Source organism: Leptopilina heterotoma, unplaced genomic scaffold, assembly GCF_015476425.1.
Source record: "Leptopilina heterotoma isolate Lh14 unplaced genomic scaffold, ASM1547642v1 Lhet_81, whole genome shotgun sequence".
NCBI lineage: Eukaryota > Metazoa > Arthropoda > Insecta > Hymenoptera > Figitidae > Leptopilina > Leptopilina heterotoma.
The window spans coordinates 391918-409859 of NW_025111185.1; the positions used below are offsets into that span (position 1 = coordinate 391918).

General features: G+C 20.7%; 3 protein-coding genes across 3 annotated transcripts; 2 read left to right on the forward strand and 1 right to left on the reverse strand.

The window, feature by feature from the left end:
* The first annotated feature begins 562 nt into the window (after positions 1 to 562).
* LOC122511317 lies at positions 563 to 1067 on the forward strand. Its single transcript, XM_043626476.1, has 3 exons — positions 563 to 603; positions 701 to 857; positions 997 to 1067. The coding sequence occupies exons 2-3, from the start codon at positions 707 to 709 to the stop codon at positions 1065 to 1067; spliced, it is 222 nt and encodes a 73-aa protein (XP_043482411.1). The 5' UTR covers positions 563 to 603; positions 701 to 706.
* A 7303-nt stretch (positions 1068 to 8370) lies between these two features.
* On the forward strand, positions 8371 to 9703 carry LOC122511302. The gene is made up of 2 exons (XM_043626453.1): positions 8371 to 8873; positions 9360 to 9703. The coding sequence occupies exon 2, from the start codon at positions 9360 to 9362 to the stop codon at positions 9606 to 9608; it is 249 nt and encodes an 82-aa protein (XP_043482388.1). The 5' UTR covers positions 8371 to 8873; the 3' UTR covers positions 9609 to 9703.
* A 138-nt stretch (positions 9704 to 9841) lies between these two features.
* LOC122511301 (max-like protein X) lies at positions 9842 to 15303 on the reverse strand. The gene is made up of 6 exons (XM_043626452.1): positions 15084 to 15303; positions 14875 to 14935; positions 14615 to 14758; positions 14090 to 14469; positions 12257 to 12370; positions 9842 to 10131 (listed from the first exon to the last, which is right to left on the reverse strand). The coding sequence occupies exons 2-6, from the start codon at positions 14909 to 14911 to the stop codon at positions 10057 to 10059; spliced, it is 750 nt and encodes a 249-aa protein (XP_043482387.1). The 5' UTR covers positions 14912 to 14935; positions 15084 to 15303; the 3' UTR covers positions 9842 to 10056.
* Positions 15304 to 17942: the final 2639 nt, after the last annotated feature.

Sequence of the window (17942 nt, forward strand, 5' to 3'; positions counted from 1 at the left end):
ATAAAACAATTGTCAATATAGTTTTATTTAGATATATATACTTTTATCTTTTTCTTCAAAGATATAATATTTCTTTCTTTTGACAATAATTATTTAATTTTTTATTTTTCTATCTTTCATTACATAAAAAAAACTTCTTTGTCACTATATTTCGGAATATATTTTATATTTCAGCTTTCGTGTTTATTTCTGATATTGTTGTACTGAATATGTTGATTGCTTGCATGGCAAATACATTCACTATATTGAGTGACGGAAAATATTCGAGTCGATTGGACTTTTGATATAGAAAGGAGGTACTTGATAAATTAAAAATAAAAAAAAAAACTATTTCTATATAGCGTGAAAAAAATATACTGAAAAACATATAAAATGTTTACAAAAGAATTAGAAAATTTAATGAAACGATAAGGAATATATTTTTAGAAATAGAATATATTTCTAGAAATGGAATATTTTTAGAAATAGAATATATTTCTAGAAATAGAATATTTTCAGAAATAAAATATTTCAAAAAAAAGAAATAGAAGAAGAAAAAGAGAAAAAATATTTTCAGAAAAAGAAACAACAATATTTATATATATATATATACAGAATCGAAAGGTGAGATTTAAAAATTGAATACAACGATAATTTTGAATTGTAATTAATTTTCGCAGATGATTGATTGAATTTATATTAATTAAAGTAAAATTTACAGCCATATATGGAGTTTATGGAGCAAACTGTATTGCCTCCTGGTTTCAATCTATTTCCAACACCGGGGGGAATTCACTCAGTTGTTGAATATATCAAGGCACTTGTTAGACCAGACCCAATAAATGCGCCCGATGGAGCATCAAGCGCTGTGTTACACAGTTAGTATCTTTCCTGGTAAATTCTATTAAACCGCATTAATTGAATGATTACGTAAATATCCGAAATCCTGTTATGAAATTAGCAACTCTGACGATATTACACACTTCAATACATAATAATTATTATCATCATTTTCAGATGAGCTTCACTATACTTTTCGAGTAGAAAAAAAACCAATAAACGAAATTATTGCAATCACTGCAATCTAAATCTGCAACTAAATAAGTCACTAAATAATTCTAAATAAGTAAAAATAAAATAAAAGTCGAAAAATAGAATAATAATTAAAATAACTCGAATTTACAAGTTCAATTTATTACTTCCTCATTCAAGGAAGAAGAAAGGAATAATTCGAGTCAGAAAAATCAATTTTGCTCTACTTTGAAAAAAAGAAACGAAAACAAGAATTTCTTTTTTAACGTTCGATAAATTAATGTTGTGGATATTAGGATCACACCTTCTGTGCGGATTTTATTACAAACCATTAAAAAACACTTTCGTAGAATGGAGAAAAATTATGCACTGGAAAAAAAATTAATTTCAGGGTTGCCACGCTTTTGCTCTTTTCAAATTCCCTGACTTTTCCAGGTTAAAAAACAAAACTTTTCAAGATTTTTAAAACGAAAATTATTCGAAAACAACATTAACAATATAAGAATATTATTATAAAACTTTTCTGCTTTGTTACTGTAACCTCTTCAAAAATTATTTTCATCATTACGATTATTTATTTCTAGAATTTTCAACTAAAATTCTTCATTAAGTCAATTTTATTTATAATTTTTTAAAAAGTTCTTTGTAAATTTTCAAATTCTTTTGTTTATAATTTAATTTTACGAAATTTCGATAATTCTGACATTCTTCAATTAAATATATTAGAAATTAAAAAATTCAAATAATTAAAAAAAAAAATTCCATTAAACTTATTGAGAAAAATTAATTCTATAGAATTGTTAATTAAAAGTATGAAAAGTTCAAATTTTCAAAGATTTTAATTTGAAATTCATAGTTAAATCAATATTCATTAGAAAATTCTATACAAGAATTCAATTATTTAACTATAAAAATAAATATTTTATTAAACAATTGAATGTTTCTTAAAAATTGAATTTTCATAAATAATTTTTTATAAACAAACTTTTAAATAATTGAATTCTTTTGACAAATTTTAATAAAATTTTTTAAAATAATTTCATTTTTTGAGAAATTTGATGAAACTTGTATTAAAAATAATTGAAATTTTGCCAAGAATTTTATTAAAAGTTTTGAAAATAATTGAATTTTGGAGAAAAATTTTATTATTTATAAAGATAATTGAAATTTTGTGAATCTTTAAACATAATTTGATTTCTGCGAAGAAATTTTATTAAAATTATTTGTAAAAAAATTGAATTGTTACGCAAAGAATTACATTAAAATTTTTAAAAATATAATTTTATTCTTTAAAGAAATTTAATTAAAAAAGTATTAAAAATAATACTTAAATTCTAATAAATAATTAGTAGCAAAGGTTATCAAAAAAATTAAATTTCTTTGATAAATTTTAATACAATTTTTAAGAATAATAACTTTTCTCGATGAATTCCATTAAAATTGTATTAAAAATAATTTAAATTCAGCATTGAGTTTGATTATTTATGAAAATAATTGAATCCCTGTAAAAAATGTTCTTATTTATAAAAATAATTGAATAATAATTTATGAAAATAATTTGTAAAAATAATTAAATTCCTGTAAAATTTTTATTATTTATGAAAATAATTAAATGTTTAGGTATAGAATTTTATCAACATTTTTTTTGTTAAATAATTGAATTCTTTTGAAAAATTGAATTAAAATGGTAGATATTAAAAGTCATTGAATTAAAGAAAAATTTTGAAAATAATTAAAATTTTGTCAAGAATGTTATTAAAATTTTTGAATATAATTTTCTCAGAAGAATTTTATTATTTATAAAGATAATTGAAATCTTGACGATAATTCTTAAAAAAAATTTTGAAAATAATTGAATTTTTATGATGAATATTGTTATTTATGAAAATAATTGAATTTTGCCAAAAATTTTATTAAAATTTCTGAAAATAAAAAAAAAATTATAAAAAATTTATTTATAAAATTTATTTATTTAATAAAAAATTTTTATTAAAATTTTGGAGAAGAATTTTGCTATTTATAAAAATAATTGAAATCTTGACAATAAATTTTAAAAAAATTTCTGAAAATAATTGAACTTTTATGATGATTATTGTTATTTATGAAAATGATTGAATTTTGCCAAGAATTCTATTAAAATTTTTGAAAATAGTTGAATTTTGGGGAAAAATTTTGCTATTTATAAAAAGATAATTGAAATCTAAAGGATAATTTTAAAAAATTTGGAAGATAATGGAATTTCTACGATGAATATTGTTATTTATGAAAATAATTGAATTTTGCAAAGAATTTTATTTAAATTCCTCAATTGAGGACAATTTTTGAAAATAATTGAAATTTTGAGAAGAATTTTATTAAAATTTTTGATAATAATTTAATATCGGAGAAGAATAATTTTATTATTTACAAAAAAAAATGGAAATCTTGACGAGAATATTAAAAAATTTTTGAAAATTAAAAAAAATTTTTTTTTTTTTTATTTCAATTAACCGATTTTACTTGTCTATATTATTTATCAAATAAATAATAATAATAAATAATAAAATAAAAAAATAAAATAAATATAACAGAAATAAAATCAAATACATTCAAATGCAAAACGAATATTTAAATAAAAATTATTTGATTATAGTAAATATTTTTTTTTTTTTTTTTGATAGTAGACGAATAATTATTTATCTTGAATTAATAAATTTGTCAGTGAATTAAATATTTGATTTACAAAAATTTAATTGATTATAAAGTAAATATTTTTTTTGATTATAAATGAGTAACTATTTTTTAGAATTAAATAAAATTTTTATTGAATCAAATATTTGATTTATTGATTTATAAAAATTGGATTGATTATTTGAATGAAATAAACTTTTTTCAGTGTAGAAATTATATCAATTTCCCCATCGTTACAAATACTTGAATGTAAAAATTAATTATGAACATCTTTGGAAATTTATTTATAAAAAAAAACGTAAAAGAAAACTATTTAAAATGTAAATTGAAAATAGTTTTAAAAAATCCAGTTTTCTGAATTTAACATCTACAATGATAAATTGATAAAGATTTTATTTCAGTAGAGCGTGAATAATTGAAAATATTCTATTACACAGAGACAAAGGTTTCGATTTAATGATCAATAACAGATGACAAGAATAGACAAGGCATTATTGGATCTCACTGCGAAAATTATATTTGTATTGCTATTATTTAAATATTATAGTGTAAAAAAATTCATTTCACTTTATAGAGTATTATTGCAATATTATTGCTATTGCCACTTCAATATTATCGCTATTGTCATTTCAATATTATCACTATTTTTATTTCAATATTATTCCTTTGTCATTTCAATATTATTACTATTTTTGTTTCAACATTATTACTATTTTTATTTCAATATTATTACTATTGTTGTTTCAATAATATTTTTATTTCAAAATTATCACTATTGTTATTATCATCCCAATTACTATTATTATATTCATCAATAAGCGAAACTAAAAGAAAAAACTAAAAAGGAATTTTTCTAATAATTATTTGGCCTTTGCGACAAAAAAATATCATGAAACATTGTGAAAACGTTTTTCAAATCTCGTTACTTTCTTAAAGGCTCTCAAGAAAGATAAATGGTATTAGTATGTGCCTTGAAAAAAAAATTCCAACCAGAAAGCGCTTTTTACTTTAAATTTTGTTGGGGACAATTCTTTGAATAAAATAAAGATATATAACAATATTTTTATACTCTATACTTTCATAATCTTCTACTAGAAACAATATAATGAATTGATAAATAAATAAATCATTATTTGTTAAAACTATCAATATAAGATTAAGAATTATAATATTTAATTAACTACAAATAAGATAATAATTTTAATCAAAAAAGAAAAAAAAATATGCAGAGGCAACGCAGCAGCTTGTTCTAAATTTAAAAAAATATTTTTTATGATGATACACTATTATTCATGCAATCCCCTTGACAAATTTGGGTATCCCTTTGAAGAATGAAAGACATTTGTTAGATGTTGTAAATCATAGTGTTCATTTTAAAGCTGGATTTAGATATATACTAAATCAATGTATCAAGAAAAAACTTACTATATTCTTCTACCTTCTAAAATGTAAATTTATACTTTAATGTGAAAAGATACTTCTTTAAATCATCTGACTTGATTCAAATTTCTACTGAATTAAAGCGCTCAATAATTATGAGCGATACTAATTTTTTAAGTAATTATTAACTAGATACAAAAATTATTTAAGTCCTATAAACAGATTTATAATAATTTTTGCTAGTAAAATATTATAAAAATAATAATAACAATAGTAATAATATTAATAATTATAGTAATAATAATAATAATAATAATAATAATAATAATAATAATAATAATAATAATAATAATAATAATAATAATAATAATAATAATAATAATAATAATAATAATAATAATAATAATAATATTAATAGGCCTCGAATTATTCAAAACTTGAATAATTTTATTAAATAAATATCTATAAATACTTCTGATTTGTTAATCCACGGAAAATAAAACTTAAAAAATTTCAATTTAAAATCTTCTGAAATTTAATAATTTTTAAAAATTACAACTATAACTCGTCCAAAATTTAATTATTTTCTACAATTTTTAACTAAACTTCATCTTTAAATCAATTAATTTTAATAATTTTTCAAAAGTTCTTCAAGAATTCAATTATTTAAATAAAAAATTAAATTTTTGATAATTAACTGTCATTATCCATGTTTTTTTTCAGTTATTAAAGTGTAATATTTTAAAAAAATTACAATAAAGAATTTTTTAAAAATGTACTATTTAAATAATTTATGAAAGATAAATTTTATCATTCTGTCTGTCCACACTTTGAATTTATTTTTTGTGTATGCTTTTGTTTTTTGTTTTTTTTTTTCTTTAAAAAATATTGTTTGACAAATCGAAAATATGCAGGTATTTTTTCATGATTTATAATAAAATAATATTTAAAATTAAAAATTTTTTTAATTTTTAAAAAATTATTAACAAATAAATTTTGTTTATTATATCACAAACTGATTCCTTTTATTTGCGAGAAAAAATATTACATATTCCCGTTTCTTAATATTTTTGTAGAAAATTCTGAATTTTCATAAGGAAATAATTTGCAATAGGTATTTCTATTTCTGAATTAAAATTGCTTAAATAAAATTCAATGTTTTTTTGAAAATAAAGAAAATTTTTTTAAAAAATAAAGAAAAAAATCTTAGTCAAAAAAATGTTCTGTTACATTTATTCACGAATTTCTTTAATTGTAAAATTATTCGAAAACATCAATAATTTCTTTTTTAAATAAATATTTAATTATTATTTTTCCACAGGAATTAGGATATTCAAAAATTTCAAAAATTCAAACCTTTTTGAAATTAAACAACTTATAAAAGAATTATTATAAAACATGAATTTTTAATTATTTTTTAAGAAAATAATTCAATTCCTTAAAAAAAAATTTATTATTTATGTAAATAATTGAAATATTGCGAAGAAATTTATGAAATAATTGTAAATAATAGAATCCCTGTGAAATTTTTATTATTTATAATAATGAAACTAATTAAATGTTTGAGTACATTACAACTTTATTAAATTTTTTTTAAATAATTAAATTCTTTTTGGGAAATTTTATTAAAATAGTAGATATTGAAAATCATTGAAATTAGAAAAATGCATTTTATTTTTGAAAATAATTGAAATTAGGACAAGAATTTTATTGTCATTTTTGAAAATAATTTAATTTTGGGGAAGAATTTTGTTATTTAAAAAAATAATTGGGATTTTGACGAGAATTTTTTTTTTTTAATTTTGAAACATATTTGAATTTTATGAGAGGAATTTTATTACTTTTGAAAATAATTATTTTTAAAATTGCTAATTTTATTTTTAAAAATAGGTAAGAAATAATTAGGGGCGCGAATTGTTGCTAGTGTATTTAAATAATTTTTGAAAAATAATAGTTTTTCAATTATGTACAATTTATTGAAAAATTTTCAAATAATTGAAATTTGTTAAAATTGTTTAAAAATATTTGAAATTTTCTAATATCTTTTAAAAATAATTGAAATTTGCTAATATATTTTTAAAATAAATTGAATTTTGTAAAGAATTTCAATTATAAATGTGAACACGATTTCTCCAAAATTTTAATAAGTCTAAAACAGTCAATTTTTAAAAATTTTAATTTACTTTGCTCGAAGATAATTGAATCTTAAAAAATTATGATAAAACAATTCTATTATAATAACTACTTTTTTAAAAATGTAATACAATTTTTCGAAAATAAATTAGAATTTTTGAGAACTCAATTATTTTCAAAATTTACAATTAAAATTCTTCAAAATTTGATTTTGAAAAAAGTCGAAAAAATCATTATTATCCAAGGCCTGTAATAATAATAATAATAATAATAATAATATTCCCCTTTTTTATTATTTTGTAATTCTGATAATAATAAAAAAATTGTATACCTAGGTATTATAATACATATGAATTTAATATTATATTATTATTCTTATTATTGTTATTATTTTCTCTACGAAACGATCTTAATAAAACGTCAATTTTTTTTCTCTTTCGCAATTTCAGTATCTTACATTATATATAACTTATAAATATACTCAATCTCGATCTTTTTTCTGACCCGAAAAATATTTTCATAGAAAAAGGGAACATGTAAATGAAATGATGATAAGAAAGAAAAGATAAAGGTCTCCTCTTAATTTAAAATTTTGAACGGTAAAAAAGTTCGATAAATTTTCTTTGTTTTTTTTTTCACCTTTAAAATTAATTCACATTAATTAATGATATGTTTTTTATAACTTCATGTACGTTAAATATTCATAATACTTTTTACGATCTTTATAAATAATTAAAATTTATAATGAATAATTAAGTAATCGTCACAATATACTTATTTATGTAAAATTAATATCGATTTTCAATATAAAGTAAAAAATTTATAGCTTTTAATTTAAAATTAAATTGTCCTTTATATTTCAATTTGAAAATTTATCAGTTTATTTCTTATGTTTACAAATTATTTTTTTAAAAAAAAGCTTTTTTAACTAGTTTTTTAATTTCATTTTTTTGTTGTTGTTATTTTTACTTTTATTTTCCACAACATGAAACTTGATATAATATAACTCTCAATTTTAAAAAATCTAATGAAAAAAATTCCCTTCGAATATCCTTCTCAAATGATATTGATCAATAAAAAAAAATTGCGTTTCCCTTCAAGTTTAAGTATAAAGAGAAAAATTGTATTTTTATTTTCATTTCAAATGTTATTGAAATTTAATTTCAATCTTAATGTGCATTTCAATTGAGAGAATAATAAATTTCATTCAAGTATATATAGTAATTTTTACGATTTAATATAAAAATTTTTATTCCCCCTAACAATGGAATATTTGTAAGTGTTCTAACATCGTGCATTCAACAGCTATATACACACTGATACTTTTTGAGAATATGCGCATTCCAATATCATATCCTGTCGGAAGGACGAATCTCGCTCAGTTTGCACGCGACTTTCGCGGCGTTCAACGTGAAATTTCACTGTTTAGTAGAAATATTCTTCGAAAAATTCTTTGAAATATTCTTTGAAATATTCTTTGAAATATTCTCCGAAATATTCTTTTTTAAAATGTTACATTTAAACAAAACGTATTTTTTACTACAAACAAAGATATCGTATTTATACCGTCGACTTTAGTGTAATTTTTGAAGAAAACAAAACGATAAATTCTACTCATCGTTATGAGAAATACTCGACTAAACGAAGAAACATGAGATGAAGAAATTTCCCCTTAAAATGTAAGTTAAAATTTTCGAAATACTATAAAATTGTGTTTTATAAGGAAACTACTATACTTGAAAAATGTGAAAAGACTAAAAAAGGAAAAATTTCATTCAATGAAATTATTAAAAAATAAATTAATTAAAATTCAATTTTCCATGGAAGAAGGGAAAATAATAACAGATTCCTTTATATATTCATCAAAATATAATTCAACTATTTTCAATAAAATCCTTTTTCCTATTATAAGAAAAAATATTTAAAAACTAAAAGTTCGACGTTCAATAAAATTTAATAAAATTGCAAATTTATTGCAATCGATTTGCATTCGAGAGAACAATATTTTTCCACAATGGATAACAAGCAATGTCACTAAAATAAAATTAATAAAATGAATAAAATGAATAAAATGAATAAAATTCCTCTAACTCCTCTAAAAATGATCTAACTAAAAGTCCACATTAGAATAATTTATAATCAAAAAATTTTCTTTTCTCTTTCAGATGCAGGACGAACTTTCTATTTTACTAATAGTAATTTTAGCAATTGGAGGAGCAACACTGATGACTCTCCTATTGAGTTGTTACGCCTGCATATTTCGTGATTTGTGTTGTAAACAAAATGAACAACTCAAAAGAAGAGCAAACATGCAAAGAAGTATTCGTGGTAATAAACAAAATCTATCGGACGCAATAGCAATGAATGATTTGACACAAGGGGAAAGTATGGCCACAGAATCTGAGAAAGTTTAAAATTTTCTAATTCCGCATAAATCGTACAATATAAATCTCGATAAAATAAACAATTTTTTTTTCTTTTGTAAATAATAAAAAAAAATTAAAATGGATTATCTCTTTCTCTAAAAGATAAACCTATCTAATCTAAACTATTTATATATATAAACGTATTTTTAAGTAATTATACGTAATTATACAAAACGTGTTATATATTTACATATATATATATACACACACTCACACTATATGACAGCAATTGTATAAAAAATTTTATGTCGTCTTTGTCATAAAGTACACTATATGGAAATTCGATAAAAGTGGAGAATTTATAACATCCACGTGTTAATGAATGTATAAAAAAATAAATTTATTATTATTGCTCTGCCCAAGTTCTGCTGGGTAGAAATTTTAATTATGTTGGTAACTGCTCTATGACTATTTTTATTATGACACAATCCCTCGATCAAATATTACCTGTCTGGCAGTTCATTTGGTCGTTCAATTGATGTAAAACGGAAAGAACAACCTCGTGAAGAGTCTAGAAGTAAATTATATTCTTTGAATTTTTATTCTAGTTTCCCTATTGATATTTCTTAATATTATTCAACTAATTCTAAACTATTACTGAATTAATACTAAACTAATACTAAACTATTTTATTACTAAATTAATACTAAACCAGGCCTCGGATCGACTTTAAGCTGCAAAAAAAGTCGATTTAAAATAGAAAAAAAAGTCGAAAAAGTCGTTTATTTAATTCAGTGTCATCACAAAAATTTTATTTTTTATTCTTCTAATCTTTCACTGATTTCTAAATTTAATTACTTAAAACTTGAATAATTTCGTTAAATAAATATTTAAATACTTCTTGTTTGTTTTTATACGGGAATAAAATTTTAAAAAGTTCTATTTAAAACCTTCTGAAATTTAATAACTTCTAAAAATTACAACTTTAATTCTCTTGAAATTCAATTATTTTCTACAATTTTTAATCAAACTTCTTCTCGAAATCAATTATTTTTAATAATTTTCCGAAAGTTCTTAGGGAATTCAATTATTTAAATACAACTTAGAATATTTTCAGGATCTTAATTTTTGTCAAATAAACAGATTTATTATTTAAATACAAAAAATTCAGTTCTTTATAATGATTCTAACTGTCCCATGTTTTTTAAGTTATTAATTAATTTTCAAAAAATTTTATAATAAAAAAATTCTTAAAATTAATTTTTCAAAAATATTTTAAAAATAATTTATGAAAGATAATAGTTTTTCAATTTTATAGAATTGAAAAATTTCCAAACAATTGAAATTTGGTAAATTCTATTAAAAAAATAATTGAATTTTTAAAAAATTTTAATTTATTAATATAAACGCGATTTCTCCAAAATTTTAATAGATCTAAAAAAGTCATATGTTGTTGAAATGTTAAAAATAATTGTAAAAAATTTTAATGTTATTATTTTTTGTATGTATTTGAATTTTTGGAAATTTTGTATTTAAAAAGATTGAAAATAATTGAATTTCAAAAGAATGCAAAAATTCTAAGAATTATTTTTATCAAAAATATTTTTATATAATTTTTTTGTAGCTAATTTTCATTAATTACTATTTTTAAATTTACTCTTGAAGATTTCTCATTAAAATTTTTAAGACATCAATTATTTTCAAAATTGGCAATTAAAATTGTTTTAAAGTTTATTTTCAAAAATTTTTATCAAACACTTTGAAAAAAATCAATTATTTTCAATTTAATTTTACAAAATTTCAAGTATTGAAACTCTTCTTTTATTGTAAATTTTGAAAATTTATTTAGTAATTTATAAAAATAGTTGAATTGTTTAGAAGAAATTATTAAAAAATTTTAGGAAATAATTGAATTTTACGGAAATATTTAAAAATATTTGAATTCTTCCGAGAAATTCAATTAAAGATGTTTTGAAAATAATTGAATTCCAGCAAAGAATTTTACTATTTATAAAAATAATTGAATTCTTACGAAGAATTTTACCATTTATAAAAATAATTGAATATTGTTTCAAAGGATTTATTAAGATTTTAGAAAATAATTGAATTTATTCGAAATACATTAAAAATTGTTTTAAAAATTAAATTCTTCCGAGGAATTTAATTTCAATTATTTTCAAAATTTGCGATTAAAATTCTTCAAATGTTGATTTTCAAAAATTTTTAAAAAACACTTTTAAAAAAATCAATTATTTTTAATTAAATTTTACAAAATTTCAATATTTATTGAAACTCTTTTCAATTGTAAATTTCGAAAATAAGTTGCATTTTATACTAAAAATTATTGCAATATTCAGAAAAAAAGTCGAAAAAGTCGTAATTTTTAAAAATAAGTCGAAAAAAGTCGAATTTTTTTTAAATAGTCGAAAAAAGTCGAAAATTTTATAATATCCGAGGCCTGCTAAACTATTACTGAATTAATACTAAACTAATTCTGAATACTAAACTAAAACTAAAAATTAATACTAAACTATTACTGAATTAATACTAAATTAATTCTGAATACTAAACTAAAACTGAATTCTAAACTAGTTCTGAATTAATACTAAATTAATACTAGGCTAATAATTAGTTAATACTTAACTAAGACTTAAATTAAGAAACTTAACACTATTAATAAAAATTAAAGAATTTACCTGTGGTTTACAATGTTCCTCGAGCCAACTGAACACACATGCTGATAATTCGGCAAAATTTGCCACGGAAATATTCTCGAATGTGAGAAATAAACGATCCATAATTGCCTGAAACTGAGAAAATTCGTTTCGATTAATTTTCGAATTTCAAATTATTTTTGCAAATATGAACAAATAATTCTTTGCTTTTATTTCCTTATAAAAAATAATCCAAAAGTTTTGAATGTTCAAATAAACGAAATATTTTTCATTAAAAATACTTTCAAAAAATGATTTATTGCATAAAATTTATAAACTTATTAAATTTAATATTTACAGACTTTGAGGGGCAAAAAGAAGTCGCTTTAGTCGATTAAAGATTTAAAAAAAGGCCAAACACTCGTTTATTTTATTTTGTATTGTCACAAAAATTTCAGTCTTGTATTTCCTTGTCTTTTCACTGATTCCAAAATTTAATTATTATCCAAAAGTTCAATAATTTTATTTTTATAAATATTTAGAATCATTTATTATACCACAGGAATCGAAAATTTACAGAATTTCAATGATAAACAATTTGAAATTAAATTATTTGTGAAAATTAAAAATGTAATTCTTCCAAAATTTAATTATTTTCAAGAATTTTTAACTGAAAAACTGAAGTTTTTTGAAGAATTGTAATTACAAATATGAAAATTCATTTTTTTTTTCAAATTTTTTAATGATAAATCTAAGAAAGAACATTTTCTTTAAATTTTAATTTACTTTTTTGTAGATATTTGTAATGTAGGTATATCGAAAATAATTGAATTTCTTAAAAAAAATTTTTAGACAATTAAAAAACTAATCAACTTTTTGAAGAATTTTGAATTAAAAATTTTGAAAATAATTGTTTTTTTTTAATTTTAATAATAATTCTAGAAAATTAGAATTAAAAAATTCTAATGGAATTATTTTTTCTAAATATTTGAATTTTCGGAAATATGTAATTGAAAATATAGAAAACAATTGAATTTTGACCTGACTATAACTAAAAAATTCTAATAATTACTTTTTAAATATAATTTCTTAATATAATTATTTTAAAATTAATTTTACTTTTCATTTTTCATTAAAATTTTTGACAATTCAATTATTTTGAAAATTTAAAATTAACAACTGATTTGATTTCAAAAATTTTAATGAAATTGTTAAAAGAAATTTAATTATTTTCAAGTAATCAAAAATAAGTTTTTAAATATTCGACTAGTTATTGATTTCAACAATTTTAATGAAATTCTCTAAAGAAATTCAATTATTTTCAATGAATAAAATTTTTTTTAAATATTTGACTAGTTATTTTGTACTCTCTAAATTTGAGTTAGTAAAAATGTTTACTAATTTGATTTAGTGACTGACTTTTTGCTTTTGAATTAGTAAAATTTACTAGTAAATAGTAATTGACATTACTTTAGTAGTAAACATTACTAATTCAAAAGGAAAAAGTCAGTCAATAATTTAAATTAGTAAACAATTTTACTAATTCAAATTTAGAGAGTATACAATAAAAATCAAAGTAATTTGCATTTTATACCGAAAAAAGTGATATTTTTTTAGCAATATTTGGAAGAAAAGTCGAAAAATTTGCTTGCATTTTACGAAAATACGTAAAAAAATCACCTTTTCTAAAAATAGTCGAAAAAAGTCCAAATAAACAAAATATTCGAGTCCTGCATTTTAAAAAATTTATAATTTATTTTCGACACTTGACATAAAATTCAAATTTAAAGAAATAAAATAAATTCCATTCATTTGAACGTTCAGAACTCTAGGAACATTTATAGAACTTGTTTTTTATCACATATAAATACGTACCACTTGGAATTTTGTTTCATCCGAAACCCGCATTTCCGAATGTCCAGGTTGCGTTTGATGGGCTTTCACAATTTGCTCGTAATTATTTTGCATTATACGAAGTGCAACGACCTCTTTGCGAAGAGCATTCCTCTCGTCTTCCTGCTTCTTTTTTTGTTGAAGAAGAAATTGAATGTAATCAATAGATTTTTGTAGAACAGTTGCCTTTGAAAGTTTATAGCCAGAGGAATCTGTGTGTTGACACGTTGGCACTAAATCTTGCAGGGAATCGTAACCTTTTTTGATAGCATCTCTTCGTTTTTGTTCCGCCTGTGTATGAGCTTCTCTTCTTCGCTCCTTGTAACTAACGGTGGAATTTTTATTGTCACTATCTTCATCCTCTACAAAAAACAAATCACAATTAAATTAAATTTCAATTTTTGAAAAAATTACTCGAAAGAAAGATTCTTTACTAAATCTTCTGTTTTTTTTATTGTTTTTTAACTATTTTTTTACTATTATGTCAGGATTTTTATTGTAACTCACCAGTATTGTGAGCTGATGAAGAAGGTGTATTAATTGACCCTGTACTATTACAACGTGTAAAAGCATATCTCTCAGTAGGACTCGAAGGTTCCAGCTTCAAGTCCCCATCAGGTGTTGAATTAGATCTCGTAGCAGGTACTGATTCTTAAAAAAAAGTCAATTCTTTAATACACAGGCAAACAATGTAGAAAATTCTTCTTCAATGTTTACATTTTTTTAAGTTCACCAATATTATTATACGGAAAAATTGTTCCACTTACTCGGTTCATATACATCTTTATTTTGTCCATCGGCCATTATGTGAAATATTTTCTCGAATGTCTAATTTAAAAAGGGGGGAAAAAAAGAAAAAGAAATTTAGAAAGTGTATTAAAAACTATTAAAATAATATTAAATGCATAATGTATACACGTATACAATAATAAAAGAAAATATCAGCTGATTTGCATTAGAGAAAAAAAATACTTACAAGTGTGAAAGTTTTTTTTGATGATCTTCAAGACATTATTTCACAAACCAATATGTCAGTTATCAATAAAATAAATATGGAAAAACTAATGCCACATTAAGTACATGTCGCAATAAAAAAGATCATTAGATATGCTCATCTTTTCTCATCTCAAAAAGAAGATAAAATTATCATCCCAGTGACGCACAATTACCAACCCAACCAAACCTAACCTATTTTCCTTTTATGCGACGCCAGCGCCAATCACTGTCCAACGACCTTCACATCAACTTAAAAAAGTAAATACGTACACACGTGGTGTTCAAAAAGTTCCAATTCTCAAAAACAAACTTTCTATATAATATTTTAAAAAGAAATTAGTGTTCAAAAAGTACGAAAAAAAGAAGTAAACGTAAGTACAAAAGTATTCAAAGAAATATTCCTCAATTATTATCTAAAATTTTAACTGAAATTTAATTATTTAAAAACAAAAATAAATAATATATTGAACAATTAAATATTTCTTGAAATTCAATTCCCATAAAGAATTTCATTAACAAATTTTTAAATAATTGAATTCTTTCGACGAAATTTAATAAAGTTTTAAAGAATAATTACATTTTTCGAGAAAATCGATTAAAATTGTATAAAAGATAATTGAAATTCTGCAATTAGTTTTATTATTTGTAAAAATAATTGAATCCCTAAGAAGAATTTTATTATTTTTGAACAATATTTAATTTTTACGAAGAATATTATTACTCTTGAAAATAATTAAATTTCTGCAATAATTTCTAAATCAATTTTTTTTTTTAAATTCTACAAGAATTTATTTATTTAAATCGAAAAAAATTCTTTTGACGAATTTTAATTAAATTTTTAAGAATTTTTTCGAGGAATACGATTAAAATTGTATTAAAAATAATTTAAATTCTGCAATGAGTTTTATTATTTATGAAAATAATTACATTTCTGAAACAAATTTTATTATTTACGTAAATAATTTGAATCTGTGTAAAAATTTTATTAGGAAACTAATTGAATGATTGCGAAGAAATTTATAAAAAATTTGTAAATAATTGAATTTCTGTGAAATTTTTATTATTTTATGAAAATAACTAAAGGTTTGCGTATAATTTTATTAAATTGTTTTTAAATAATTGAATTCTTTTGGCCAATTTTATTATAAAATAGTAAATATTGAAAATCATTAATTAAGGAAAATTTTTTGAAAATAATTGAAATTTTGTCAAGAATTTTATTAAAATTTTTGAAAATAATTGGATTTCGGAGAAGAATTTAATTATTTCTAAAGATAATTTAAATTTTGACGAGAATTTAAAAAAATTTTTGAACATAAATGAATTTTTTCGAAGAATTTGATTACTTTTGAAAATAATTGAATTTCTGCAATCATTTGTAATTTCTCTAAAATTCTCCAAATTATATCCTACAATTTACAAACTTTTCGTCTTTTCTCAATCAAATTACGGATTTTATGGACCTTTTTTAAAAAAAAAAAGACTTTTACGGACTTGAAGCAAATTTACGGACCTAGTTCGAGCCCTGCGATTGAAACTTACAAACAAATTATTATTAACTAAATATTAAAGCAAATAAACGAAACAGTGAACTAAATATAGTCTGAGATGCTGGAATAATGAAGATAGTTGAAATTAAATACCTTTAGTACCTGACAAAATTTATTTATTTATTTATTTTTAACATTTGAATGCAATCAAACGTTATTTATGGGAATTTGTGAGATATTTTAAACCGTCGCAGCAAAATATCGACATATATATTAACGACATTTTTTTTTAATAAATTAAAAATAAGTGTGTCCACTTATAAAATAAGCCATGTATGCAATAAAAATGTGAGCATGATGCACGTTTAGTAACGTTTACACTGCTAGTGATGTTAAACATTTCTAATTGAAGTCTTCATATACTAAAACAAGCTTTTTTTCGTTCGACAAAATTTTCTATTATTATTACTAAAAAGAAAATATTTGTATTTTGTTGATATCATTGAGTCGTGGAATTTTTTAGACATTTATCCGTTGCACAAAAATGTTTTTTTTGCCCTCAATGGAACAAAACAAACTTTGTTAAATTTCTAATATTTTCTTTTTTTCTCTCCAAAAAAGAATTTTTATCCAGACACTTTTGAGAAACATAATCGGACTTTTTTTTGGTTAAATTCGGATTTTTATTTCTAGAAATATCCCACAAGAAAAAGGTCACTTACATATAAGTAATAATGTGTCTGAATTTTAGTATATGTATCTCTTATTACACAAACATTTTTTTTTCTCATTCTTTCTTCCCTTTTCTCTGGTAATTCCTGTTTGACTCGATATAAAATTATATATATTTATTTATATATTTTTATATATTTCAATAATTACTTTATTATTAATGTTATTAATATATCTTATTGTTCAATTAGATTTTAAACTAAAATTCTGTGGCAGAGGCCAACATGTACTCCACTTAAATTCATTTATATATATATATATATATTTTTTTTTTTTATTTATATAATAAAGTATTATTTATTATCCGTATCCTTTCTTTTTTTAATTTTTATATAATCGTGGATAAAACTAACTACTCGTCAGTGATTGGTGCAGAGAATGTAGTATTATTATTCCATCGTCCTGCTATCGAGCATTGCACAGAATTAAAAATTCGTTATACTAACGAAGACAAAGTGCACGTAATTTTTTTTTTTAAGAAAGAGATACAGTTGTCAGATTCATTATCAAAATTAAATATACACATACATATACACTTTAAATTGAATATCAATGTGATTCCACAGAAAATAAATCGTAGTACCTTAAAATCGAATTACTTGTAAAGTAATTCGAGA

Coding starts and splice junctions, on each gene's coding strand:
- LOC122511317 (XM_043626476.1), top strand. CDS start 707: ATGGAGTTTATGGAGCAAACTGTATTGCCTCCTGGTTTCAATCTATTT. Junction 858..996: donor ATCAAGCGCTGTGTTACACA/GTTAGTATCTTT, acceptor CATCATTTTCAG/ATGAGCTTCACTATACTTTT.
- LOC122511302 (XM_043626453.1), top strand. CDS start 9,360: ATGCAGGACGAACTTTCTATTTTACTAATAGTAATTTTAGCAATTGGA.
- LOC122511301 (XM_043626452.1), bottom strand. CDS start 14,911: ATGGCCGATGGACAAAATAAAGATGTATATGAACCGA. Junction 14,470..14,614: donor TTCATCAGCTCACAATACTG/GTGAGTTACAAT, acceptor TGTTTTTTGTAG/AGGATGAAGATAGTGACAAT. Junction 10,132..12,256: donor AGGAACATTGTAAACCACAG/GTAAATTCTTTA, acceptor ATTTACTTCTAG/ACTCTTCACGAGGTTGTTCT.